General features: G+C 36.8%; 1 protein-coding gene across 7 annotated transcripts in view; it reads right to left on the reverse strand.

The window, feature by feature from the left end:
* Positions 1–13,415, reverse strand: part of CEP128 (centrosomal protein 128) — a 383,316-nt gene that overhangs the window by 246,838 nt on the left and 123,063 nt on the right. For all 7 annotated transcript variants that reach the window (XR_008417279.1, XM_053889680.1, XM_053889682.1 and 4 more), the window contains 2 exons: positions 10,042–10,692; positions 4,713–4,877 (listed from right to left, as the gene is read on the reverse strand). Coding sequence is in view for 6 of the 7 variants with exons in the window: in XM_053889680.1 (XP_053745655.1) it covers positions 4,713–4,877; positions 10,042–10,692 (816 nt within the window). In the remaining variant the exon portion in view is untranslated. The remainder of the gene's footprint in view (positions 1–4,712; positions 4,878–10,041; positions 10,693–13,415) is intronic.

Consider the following 13,415-nt stretch of genomic DNA (forward strand, 5'->3'; position numbering starts at 1 on the left):
GCACAAGTGGGGGAAGAGCAGGGAGAGAGGGAGACACAGAATCTGAAACAGGCTCCAGGCTCTGAGCTGTCAACACAGAGCCTGATGTGGGGCTTGAACTCACGAACTCTGAGATGATGACATGAGCCGAAGTCAGACACTTAACCCACTGAGTCCCTGTTTTCATACTTTTTAAGTGTTCCCTTATAAAGAACAATATATTTTCTAAACCTATAATTTCAGAATTTATAAAAATGAATATGCCCAATTAAATTGTTTCCCTAATTCCTGAAAATTAATGTCTTCATTATGTCTGCATTGGACATAGGAAAACATCTCAGAATATTATTCACATTTTTATAGCATTTTTTGCATTGCTTATAAATGTATCTGCATAAAATATTTTATATATTTTTTCATAAAACATTCTTCTAAAACATAAGGTTCAAGATAATACACATAGTATGAACAGAATAATCTACAAAATAATATTCTCCCAATTTTTTTAGACACCAGTTATGTCTCAAACATTATGTAAATATGTTCAAAATTAAAAACAATGTTTAATACTTACACTACAAAATTATTTGAAAAGCTCCACAAAAATGACCATTAATAATCATTAATAAACTCATACTTTAATAATTTTTTTAGGTTGGATCAGATATAGGTCTGTATAGATAAAACATTTAAAACCTTCACTATATAAATTTTGATGTTGACCTGCTGAGCAAAAATGACTTAATTATACATGAACTTTTTGATGAGTTAGATTTCAGGGAAACTAATAAAAATAGATTTCTGATAAAATAAACAACATTATGAGTTTCCAGGTAAAACCAGAAAAATAAAAAGATTAATATTAATAACCTTTTAGAACAAAAGAAATCAAATACTTTCTTTTAAAATTTTAAGCAAAAGGAATAATAAATTTCAATGACACTATAGATGGAGAAAAAGTTCTATCTCTAACACTTCATGAGAGCTTTTTCCCTGGTAAGAAGCTCATAATAAAGTTTTAAATGCATATGCAAAAATTCTGTGGTTGCATAATACTTGTTCTCTTTGTCATGTAAAATTGAAAAATAACATTTGATGTTAAAGCAAAATCAGATGTTGGAAAAAAATGCATTTTATTACCACATATCACCACTGAATGCACTAGGAAAATATGCTAAAGTTAGTTATTCTGTGCATATATACTAACAGCAATCTTCTCCTGATCGCCTGATTAAGGCTGCTGATGCTAATGCTTTATATGAATTTTGATGAAATTTTAACATTTCTTAGCTTACCAAGTAAGAACATGACAAAAAACAAAGACCTAAAGTATGCAGTCAAAATAGTAGCAAGACATTTAAAAAAGAAGGAAGTATGCTGCACCAGGGTGGCTCAGTAGGTTAAGTGGCAGACTTGGGCTCAGGTCGTGATCTCATGGTTCGTGAGGTCGAGCCCTGAATCAGGCTCTCCACTGTCAGTGCAGAGCCCACTTCAGATCCTCTGTCTCCCTCTCTCTCTGCCCCTCCCCGGCTCACACTCGCTCTCTCTAAAATAAATAAACACTTAAAAAAAAAAAAAAAGAGGGGAAGTGTGTATTAACGCCATAAGACGGGCATGCAAGAATAATGCTGTGTTAGGCAAACAAGAAAGGCTTCCCCTTGGATTGCAGAAAAACCACATTTGAAACCTCTTCAATGCAAAAGGCCCCATTTACCAAGTTCACTTGCACTGCTCACATAGTAATCTGTGGGCTACAAGTCACAGGGCCTTTTTTTTTTTCCCCCACTGAAAATGTATTTTCATCTTTTCTTGTTTTTATCTTCTGCAGTCTGGCCACAACACACACACACACACACACACACACACACACACACACACACACATACCCATAGGTTATCCATATTTTTTATCTGTTACATACATGTATAAGCATGTATGTGTGTATACACACACACCTCTTTACCCACAATTTACTTATAAATTATCTACTGTGTACCTGGCTCTATGCCTGATCTTGGGGATGGAAAAACAATCAAGATTTGATTCCTGTCCTCCAATAGAAAACATATTATAATACCTCCCACCTGTTTGGTTTGCTTAACACACGTGCCTTCAATATCACTTGCTGATAGAACTGCCAGGTCTTTTCACAAGGGAGCCTCCTTTTGGGGGCCATCTGTCTCAAGTGACTCAACACAGTCTCGTTCTCAACTTCCAATCTGCATAGCTGTGCAATAATTTTTATTCCCAGTTCCCTGGCCCCTCACTGCCTAACACATTATTAGACTAAACACAGGCAGTCAATACTCGCTGATTGGTTGACTGTTTGGTTGAACCACTAACCAGCAATATCTGGAAACACAACAATAACAAAATAATGGCATCTACTAATTGACACTACTAATAGCTTATTAGATATCAGTTACTCTGCCAAGCACTTTATATACATTTTCACATTTAATTCTATAATAGAATTACTTTCACATTTAATTCTATCATCTTTTCAAAGATGATAAAACAGGCTTTGAGTTTTAAGCAACTTGCCCAAAGACATACGGCTAGAAAATGATTGACACTCAACGTTCTGCCCATAGCCACTAATACTATTATCACCTCTCAGACCTATTTATAGATGGCTTAACGCAACAAAAAAATATTTATTTTGAGGTGGGGGTGCAGAGAGACAGAAAGAGAGAGGAGGTGGGGATGGAGAGAGAGAGAATCCCAAGCAAGCTCCACACTGTCAGTGCAGAGCCCAATGGGGGACTCAAACTCACTGTAAGACCATGACCTGAGCTGAAAACAAGAATCAGACACTCAAAATAACTGAGCCACCCAGACGCCCTGACCCAACAAAATTTTGATTCATATGTAGCCATATACTAAGGCATGAGTCAACATAAACAGCTAAGTCAACCAAAAGTATATAATCACACACACAAAAAGTTTATTAAAGAAAAGCAAGCATATAAGGTGTATATATATATATATATATATATATATATATATATATGTGTGTGTGTGTGTGTGTGTGTGTGTGTGTGTGTGTGTTTAAGACTATTGTATCTTTAAGATCATTCTCCAGTTTAGACTCAGGAGATATCTTTTCTCTGCATTAGTACCCAATGTCAAGACTCAACAATACAGTTTTAACAACTGAAAGGGATTTAGTTTTTCACAATCCAGTCATAAGCATTCAGTTGCAGACCTGTGTCTTACCTACATCCAACCCTCACCACCCGGCACAAGGCCTGCCACATACTAGATGCTCAATACATAGCAATGGAATACAGTCAATAATTCTTGAAACTCTGTCCTAAGGTAAATGCTCCATTTATCTGAATGCCTGAGAACATATATATCTAGAACATCATGAACAGAATCAGTGAAGAAATATTTAAGCAGAACAAGATAAACTTTACATTCCAATATATGAAATTTGAACCACTATTTCTTAAATGTAAATAGGTAAATATAAAACATGTTAACACAATCTTCTGACTAGAATTTTAATTACAGAAAAGTTGGAATGTTTTGCATTATCTCCACAGCAACTACACCCTGGCAAGAGATACAGTAAATATGTGTGAACACTGGACACACTAAAACCAAAACATGACATAAGAACTAAATTGCAGCAGTTGTCAAGATTGTAGGCTTAAATTCAGCAACTTAATTTAGCACATTTAATCATAAACACCTAACTTCTATCTTATTTCCTTGATTTTAAGAATTACTAGAAAGGTAAAAAAAAAAAACAAAAAACTGTGTGTGTGTGTGTGTGTACAAAATATAGGAATTTTGCAAAATACAAAAAAGAGGAAAAGATCAGTAAAGCGTTAAGGAAGGTTTATGAAGCATTTTATGATATCCTACCCAATGGTAGCACCTTCCTCACAGATGCTAGTAACCCTTATCAAGTACAGGATTCATTTGGCCCAGTTTACGCTGTCTTCTACTATCAGTATTTCAATGGTCATCTTTATTTACATTTGACTTCTATCACACTCAATTGCAAATCCTTTTTGGAAGCAGGTAGAAGAAAAATATTCTGTCTTCTATATTTAGTTGACTTTTGCCACAAAAGTAGTGACTCTCTAAAAGTCCCTCATATTCTACCCAATTCCTGTGTACAGCAGATACTCAAAATAAATTCACACACATCTACTGAAAGGAAAGTGGTAAGCCTGCTAGGGATGTTCCAAGGTTACCAACCTTCTTAAGATTCCATCTCTACAAGTGCAAAAATGAGCATAATAGTATCTATTTCACAAAATTACCATGAGCATTAAAAGTGCCTATCATATAGCGTGCACTTAACTATTACAGGTTTTATTTTGAGCCTCAGTTTCCTCATAGGTTAAAAGGGATCAATAAAATCCAACCCAGAGTTGTGAGAACTGAATAAGGACACATATGTAAATAAACTAGCATAAATGCCTGACGTATAGCACGTCCTCAATAAACCAGAATTCCTTTCTTTGCTACCTTGCCTCTAAACTATTTCAAGACCCAGAAGAAACTTAAACATCTAATGTAGTAGAATGTTAACAGTTGGTTCAAAGAATAAAAATCCATCATTTTAATAAACTAACATTTTATTCTGGCACCAATACAATTTACCTATGAAAGACTACAATTAGCATTTATTAATACATAAAACGTATCCTAAGAAGAAATCCTAGAAGAAATTTGAATTCGTCTTTAAAATGAGCATTCGTTCATATTTTTACCTTTTCTTCTAGCTGGTCCTTCAAACTCTGATATTTTAGCTTCAGTTTTTTGTTCTCCTGTTCATTCTGGGTTAATTCCTCTGTCAGCCTGTCACACTGTGATTTCAACTTCTCTAGCTGACAACGATGGACTTTAGCTGTATTCTTATCTTCTATGCTTTCTGCCTGAGAAAAAGAGAAGAAAAGAGAAAGTCCACTGGCCACAGGCAAATTGTACACCAAAAAAGTACACATTTGATCAGTGGGCAAAAACTTCAAGATTTTGCTCTACGCAGCTGTCCAGAAACATACACACAAAGGAAATGCCCTTTGCGTTTATTCAATCACTCCTCAGCGCTCGCAGAGCACTTCCTCAGTGAAAGGTACCACACTAGGTGCGGAGATAACGAATATGAAGAGTAGAGGCATCAGATGCAGCTATCCGTTCCACAACAACGAATGAGGAGTGTTAATAAAGGCAGAAGCAGATACTGTGACAGCCCAGGGAGGGGACACCAACTCTGCTGAGGGCTTATGACAGAAGCGCCCCAAAAGGAAATACTAAGACACAGTACTGACTGATCAGTTTCTTCATCTACGATCCTGGGTTTTGTGAAAGAATTATGTATTTTCAGTACCACAAAATTACCGAACCACCCTTGAGGCTAAAAGGATTATGAATCATGGCAGCCAAGCAACTACAAATAATTTAACGTGAAAAGGAGTTTGCCAGTGATTGTTTCAGTACCAACAGCATAAGAAAGTACCTGGTATTTGCTCTTTTTTTTTTTTTTTTTTTTTTTTTTTTTGGAATAAGCCAGAATCAAGTTTCAGAAAAAGTGAGAAATAATCTATTCCATGTATGGGATTCAATAAAGATTTGTCAGGCACGTGAAACTTAAGATACCATTTTAAGTGTTATTTTAAATAAACATTTAACATTTTAAATGAATTTAAAAATAACAACAACATACACACTTGCTATACGTCAGGCACTGCACTACTCTCAGACCTCTCTGCATAGTTTTCCCTCATTTGGTCCTCACAGGAACCCGACCAGGGAGGTACTACTTTTACTGCCTCCTTTTTTGAAGCTGATGCCCAGAGACACTCATAGCTTGGCCCAGGATATGTAATGAGTAACTGCAGAGCCAGGATGTGAACCCAAGAGTTCTCTCTAATGTCCATGCTTTCAACTACTCTGCTGCACTGCCTTTAAAAAGGTAAATTTGTCATTTTTAAAAAAACCAGCTGCATACACTTGTCATTGTTAACTGGTCATACCTACCAGTTACCAACAGGCTGTAAGCAACTACCTATGATCTGCTTAAAATATATTAACTCCTAAAATATATGTTTCTTTTCTTTTTACAAGTGTATTATACATGTGTAATCAGGGATGTAGGAATTAGATCACTGGAATCAATGTCCTGAAAGGAAGTTTTGTCAGCTTTCGACAAAATCTATAGTATATTCACCTCACAAAATTCACCTAAGACTAGATGCCATTTTAAATTAACAAAAGAATTGATTTTTAATGAGGAATCCTGTTTTCACAACCCAAAAATAAAACTACAAAATAAAGTTTCTCATCAGGAAAATTGCTCAATTATGATTTTAGGTTTCAAGAGAACGCTCTGCCTTTTCTTTATGATCAGTGAAACTCTTAGGTATACAAGGTTCCCCCTAAAGCCAACGGCAAGCTGGAGCTGGCTCAGGGAGCCTTAAGAACCAGCTGTGCCCATCTCTTCGCGACACTGTCCCTCTTCGGTGATATCTTCTTTCACAGTCTGAAATCAAATGATGTATTTATATAACACTAAACCCGACAAATCCTGTAAATCAGTGTTTCCCCCTGTACTCCCTGAGAGCCTATTTTGAAATATTTACCAGCACGCTAATGCCTAAATTTGACTAAGAACGTACTTCTTGTTGCGGTTTTATTATTACATTTACACCTCACTCTAAGGTTTACAAAGTAATACCACAAAAACCCTGTGATAAAGACATTACTAGTCCCATTTTATTGATGAGGTGCAAAAAGGTTAAGTAACTTGACTGAGGTCAAAAAGCCAGCAAGTAGCAAGAGTTCAAATCCTTGGTCTTTTGATTCCATAAAAAGGCTCTACCAAAATTTTTGTTGAAATCATAATGAGGTGATAACACAATATCCTTCAAATATTAATAGTAAATAGAGTATTTCATTAAAATATTTTACATTTAAATTTTAAAAAAGCATAAGGGTAGTTCTAGATGGGGAAAATATATATTGTGAGAAAAAATATGGGTAACATATAGGCATTTGTTAGACTCAGAAAACTAATAAAGGTGAAGCCAAAAGCCAAAGAAATATAACATTTATAGAGCTACTTGTCCAAAGTCCTCCTGTACATAATTCAGTATGCTAAATCACCTATGATGACCATTATTAACTCCTTTTAATTAACATAAATAAGTAAAAAGTATAGAATTATGTAAATGAAATAGCAGGAGGCAAGGGTTGTTCCTGATAGGCAACTCATTAACTTTAAAATGAAAGTGCTGGGGGGCGCCTGGGGGGCTCAGTTTGTTAAGTGCAGAACTCTTGATTTGGGCTCAGGTCATGATCTCATGGTTCCTGGCACCTAGCCCTGTGTGGGGCCCTGTGCTAACAGCCCAGAGCCTGCTTGGGATTTTCTTTCTCTCTTTCTCTCACTCTCAAAATAAGTAAACATTAAAAAAATAATAATAAAATAAAATAAAATAAAATAAAAATAAAAAGTGCTGGGCTTTCACAATCTCTGGTTCTCTTTTTAAGCTCTTATGCTGCTTTTGTACTACATTAAAGAGTGGTTAAAACACCCCTCCTATATCTGTTTTTCGAATTTAAAAAATGCCTAAAAATTTCAGAATATCTACAGCATATTTCTAAATTACATATTCTTTACATAAAGGTAATTTCTTACAGCTTTACTGTCATCTCACCACACATGAACACAAAGCACTTCCTAAAGAAAGGATGGGGAAAACCACCCAGTCTCCTGTTGAATACTATGCACTCTGTTTTGATCCAACCCCCTCACAATTCCTCAGCGACCTTCTCCACCAATCTCTGACAAATGGAATATGTTTTTAGTTCTTCTTTTTAACCTGTCCGCCACATTGGACACTCTTGACTATACCTTTCCTGAAATGCCCTGCCTAGGTTTCCTTTTTTTTTTTTTTTTTTTTTAGGACACATTTATTCAGCATCATGATCAGACTATTACATTTAGCAATCAACAGCATGGGTGCAAAAAACCATCTATATTAAAACCCTTTGTTTGAATGCTTTACACTTTCCATAGAACAGAAACTAAAATAACCTGTTATACAATTAGGTTTCCAAGATACCATTCTCTTCTGGTTCCCTCCTGTCTCTCATATAATCCTTTATTCTTATTTGCTAGAACCTCTTTCTTAGTACTTCCCTTACAGATTGGTGTTCTAGAGTTTAATTCTCTTCTCCCTACACGATCTCATCCAAATCCCATGATTTCAACTACCACCAATGGGTTACTGGATCCCAAATATTTAACTTTAATCCCAATTTCCTCCTTAATGTCTAACCCATTATGCACTGAAAACTGTTCTACCTAGACTTTCATGGTTAGGCTTCAGGTCCTTTCCACCTAAACTCAACATGCTAAAAAACTGGATTTGTCACTGTTCTCTCCAAATCTGTTCTGTGTTATCTACCTTGACAAACAGCTTCATTATCCACCTAGTCACCCAAGTCTATACCTAGTCATCATCAATTCTAAACCTTTTCCAGTATAGCAGTGTAGTTGAGAACATAGGCACTTGACTACCTAAGTTCAAACCCGGTCGCCACTAGTCTCCAAATGTAACACACTGAGCTATTAACTTCCTATGTTTTAATTTCCTCATTAGAGAAAAAAATACCAAACAATCTGCAGGGATGACATGAGTATTAAATGGTTAACCCATGTAAGTTTCTTACAATGACTAGCACAAACTGAGTAGTAAAACAAACAAACAAACAAAAGTCTGCTGGTATTATTATTATTGTCAAGAGCCAATCAATCAACATATGACACATATTTTATTTTCTTTAAGATTAGCTCTTCTCCATAACTCTGATTCTACTTTTATGTCCTCATCAACTCTGACAGACTATTATGCCATACTTCATCAATATTAAGACATATTTTCTCACATTTTACCATCTCTGTCTTGGGATGTTGTCTTGCAGCTGATAGTATATCATGTATTTTTTTTTTTCTTAGTAGATATAATGATGCATCTGACAACTGATGGTGTCTTAGGTTCAATGAAATATAGTAAAGCCCTCTTACCTATTCTTCCAGCCTCCATTCTGCTCTGCTCACCCCAATTAATAACCCCAAATCCACTACAGCCAGTAGGCTATATGGAATTGGGGAAGAATTCATAAAATAGCTGAAAGCATTTGACAAATGTCAGATAGTTCAATATAATTTCATCTTTCGTCATAAGCATTATTATGGTAGTTCTATTTCAAGGAATTTTGAAAAACTTATAATTAACCTTTGAAGACTTATCTGTTTATTTACCTATTCAACAGATATCTACAATGTTCCAGGAACTGTTCTAGGCACTGAAGATATGGCTGTAAACAAAATAGACTCAAATCTCAGTCCTCATGGACTTTTCATTCTAATAAAGGGAGAATAAAAAATCAATAATATGGAATCTATATCATATGATAAGTACTATGGAAAAAAACTAAAGCAGGAAGGAGGGATAGATTTATCACACTCCTGACAATCATGTTATGAAATAACTCCCCTGCGTGGGGATAATACTGATACCATTAGACCCTAGAAACATTTCCCCAAATGCCGGATCTCAATTAAGCATTTATCCAGGCAACTTTGATTTGGAAAAGAAGGGGTAAATCTCAAAAGCCTTGGGTTTACACAGCTCATAAGCGGATCCACTTTAGTTACCATGCCAATAAGGACTGTGGTTATAGCTTCTATGGCCTTGACAAGTCTTTGCCTTTTATATTTTGGGGAGGTCACAAATGTTGAATGAGGGCACGTTTCAGGTCCACGACTTACTGCCACCTCTGCCTTTCCTGAACTCCCAAAATAGCTAAACGTTCTTTTTAAAGGGTTTCAGTGCTCTGAAATAGGTGCTCCCAGGTGGCTGCTATAACTCATTTCAACCCGGCCGAACAGGCAAGAATAAGCCTCTTTACTGTTAGTTTTATCTTCCCTTCAGTGCTTAGGAATACAAAATGATCTCTAAAAGTTTACGCTTTATTAACTTCATGAGCCACCAGAAAAATTCCTTCAGTATCATCAGGATAATTCAGCACAGGTACCTTCAGTGTCCTAATATGATTCTCAGCCTCACTCTTTTCCTTCTTGAAGTGCTTCATCAGCTCCTGGATGTTCTGCTCGTGTTTAGTTTTCACACTCTGCAATGATGATGTGAGATCTTCCAGCTCCCTCTGGTGAACATCTCGTTCTAGCTTTAACTGTGTAACGATTGTAGCTGTTTCTTCATCTCTAGATTTCACCTGTGTCTTGAGGTCAGCAAGGGTCTTAAGCACCTCTTTCCTGGCTTTCTGTTCCTCAGCCAGTTTATTAGCGAGATCGGCCCGGATGGCACTCAAGTCCTTGACAGCCTCTTGCATCTCGAGAAGTTGAGCTTTGTCCTTGGCCTGGCCCTTTTTTAGCGCTGCGATTTCTTCTTCCAGGTGAGCTTTCTCAACTTTCACCTGGCTTTGAATCTTACTCTGCTTCTTCAATTCACTTTCCAGCCTATGGATAGTGTCCAGGGAATCCTTGACTTCTAGTTCAAGGTCAGCTTGATGAGCCTTAATATCACTTAGTTTCTGCTCCTTACAGTGAAGTTCCTCCTCTTGAAGGGCACGCTTGGTTAAGACGTCATTCAATTCCTTTCGAAGATTCTCTATCTGTTGTAACGCTGCATAAAGCTGGCTTTTCAATTCATCCTTTTCTTTTAGAATCTATCAGGTAAAAAAAAAAAAAAAAATTCACTGTAAAGGTCATCATAGGGACTGTCAGAAAATAAAGTTTAATACACACAGAGAAGAAAAATTCATAAAATAAAATTTTGTATTTTTCCATTTTTTTAATGAAAAATAATTTTCAGGCTAGAAAAATACAATTACCCTGAAGTAGTGCCACATTGAAATATATGTTTCAGATTCTCATCACCAACACAGGTCAGTCCTTGATTATAAGTATTTAAATGTAGGATAAGATTCAGCAAAAGAATGGGGGGAAAAAAGACTCCTATTATAATTTACCAGAGGTTGAAATAATATAATGTTAATTAAAATAACAATTCTCTGCATTTTAATTGCACAGTTTTTTTTTTCAATAGCACACTTTTAAAAAGGAGAAACCTCAAAAAACATATGGAAGATAATATATGGAAGATATATGAAGATACAATCTAAGAAAGACATCAACCGTCATTAATAAAGAAAGTTAGTGACAAGAAATACACCAGTATGTAACTGGGAGTCTTGAAGTCCCAAAAAGACAGAAATAAGATTAAGATTAAGATTAGGATTAGGAGAGGTTGGGAAGGGACTCAAGAGAAAAGTCAAGGGACCGGACGTCCATCACCCTGCGCCAGCCAGCAGCTAAGGAAGCTGAAATCATTTCTCCCCATCAACCCCCAACACTGGCACTGAGAACAATCTCTGTCCCTGCTTATGGGCACATGTCACAGCTTGATGACAGAAAAAAGAAAATTAAGATTCTCATTTCAGAATTAGAAATAATGACTAAAGACACAAATACTTACAAGGAAGTTTTACACTTTATGTTTTATACTTCAGTATGAAACAATTCATGATAAACTGCAATAAGGCAATCACTCCAAAAAAATAGTTTCCTCAAATCCTTGTCAGTTTTAGCAAAGGAGAAACAGAATGAAGCTAGCATGAGAAATAATGAAAGGAGGTGGTTATGCAATTGGGCTGTGACCAGAAAGAACTGAATATGATTCTCAGTCCAGCCATAAGTCATTCTTGGGCCTTAAGGAAATTATTTATCTTTATAAAGATAACAATAACACCTATATCATAGGGTTGGGATGAAGACTAGTAGAAAAGAGTTTGGTTGGACAGAAGATTCAAGCTCAAGGAGAAGCCAGGATCTCAAGGAGGTATTTGTTCAAGACAGTGATCAACTCTGTGAAGAAGAGGTATAATTGAAAAAGCAAGGTCCCTGGATTGACAAGACTCAGGTCCACAGAGGAAAGAATTCACCTTGAAAGGCAGGAAAAATGGCTAGAACTATAGGGTCTAAGGGTAGATGTATTATTTTTCTATTTCAGTGTAACAAATTCCAACAAACTCAGTAGCTTAAAACAATACCCATTTATTATCTCTCTGTTTCCATAGATCCTAAGGCCAGGAGAGGTATTGTGCCCAGGGTTTCCTAAGGCTAAAATCAAGGTGTCAGCTGACCTGGGCTCTTACTTGGAGGCTTTGGGGGGAGACTCCACTTTCAGGTTCATCCATGTTGTTGGAATAATTTAGTTCCATGCTCTCACCACTCTGGTCCCAGTTTTCTGGCTAGCTTTGGGCCAGGGGTTGCTCTGAGCTTCTAAGGCCACCCACACTCCTTGGCTCATGGACTCCTCAGACTGCAGCCAGTGACACCACAATGAATCTTTCTCTTGTTTCAAAGCCTTGGACTTCCCTCCTCTCAACAGCCAGAAAAATGTCTATGCTCTTAAGGACTCTTGTGATTAGATTAGGCCCATCTGGATAATCTCCTTATCTTCAGGTCAACTGAGCCATATAACATAATCATGAGAGTGACAGCTCATCATGTTCACAGTGTCCAAAAATTAGGGTAACTCATTTCTGGGAGGTCACTCTGCTTACCATACTAGAGAAGACAGAAATGGACAGAATCAAGTCTTGGCTATAAGGACATGCAGGACGGGCCTGAGAACAAGGAGACGTGGCTTCAAGACAGTGATTAATGTGTGGAACACATAACAGACGCCCCTGGCCAGAAGTTAAGAGACTTCCATGCAGCTCTAACAATGAAAATTATATTTTCAAGACGAAGCTTTAGCAGGTAAAACATCTTGGAACACAAAAGACTATAATGTCTTCCTGAAGTTGGTTTAAACAGCAAAGGTATTTATTTTTCTCACATAACAGGAACACCACAGATGGAACAGTTCAAGAAGAGCCCTTCAAAACTCAGGCTCTGCCTCTCTACAGTTCTCCAGGTTTTGCCCTCTGCTTCAGTGTTCCAAGCAGCACATCACATGACAATGGGTGGCAGCCTTAGAGTGGACAGTCACAGACTATATTGGTCAAATTTTTAATTTCTTTGCCAATATAGTTACTAAAAACTAAGTAAGTTCTATTTTCTTTTTGTTAATTGCTTGGCTGGTAACCACAGCCCAAGTTTTTGTCTAGACATGGTCTCTGAGTCTGAAAATGACCGTGTCTCGACTGCTACCTCAATATCCTGGACATTCCCAGGGGCCCTCAGTTGAATAAGCTTTATCTTGAGGGGATTCAAAACAATGGACTTGGATCCCCTTTGTCAGGCCAGGAATGCTTAAGGAGAAGCACTTGAAAGGGGCCTGAGAAATCAGGCTTGTTTTTTTATCCCATTTTTATTTCTAAGTTTCCTACCTCCCTCTCTTGCTTGGGCTAACTTCAGCATGCATAGATCATTTGGCTATTCC

Source organism: Panthera pardus, unplaced genomic scaffold, assembly GCF_024362965.1.
Source record: "Panthera pardus isolate Hobbes unplaced genomic scaffold, ASM2436296v1 HiC_scaffold_24, whole genome shotgun sequence".
Lineage (NCBI taxonomy): Eukaryota > Metazoa > Chordata > Mammalia > Carnivora > Felidae > Panthera > Panthera pardus.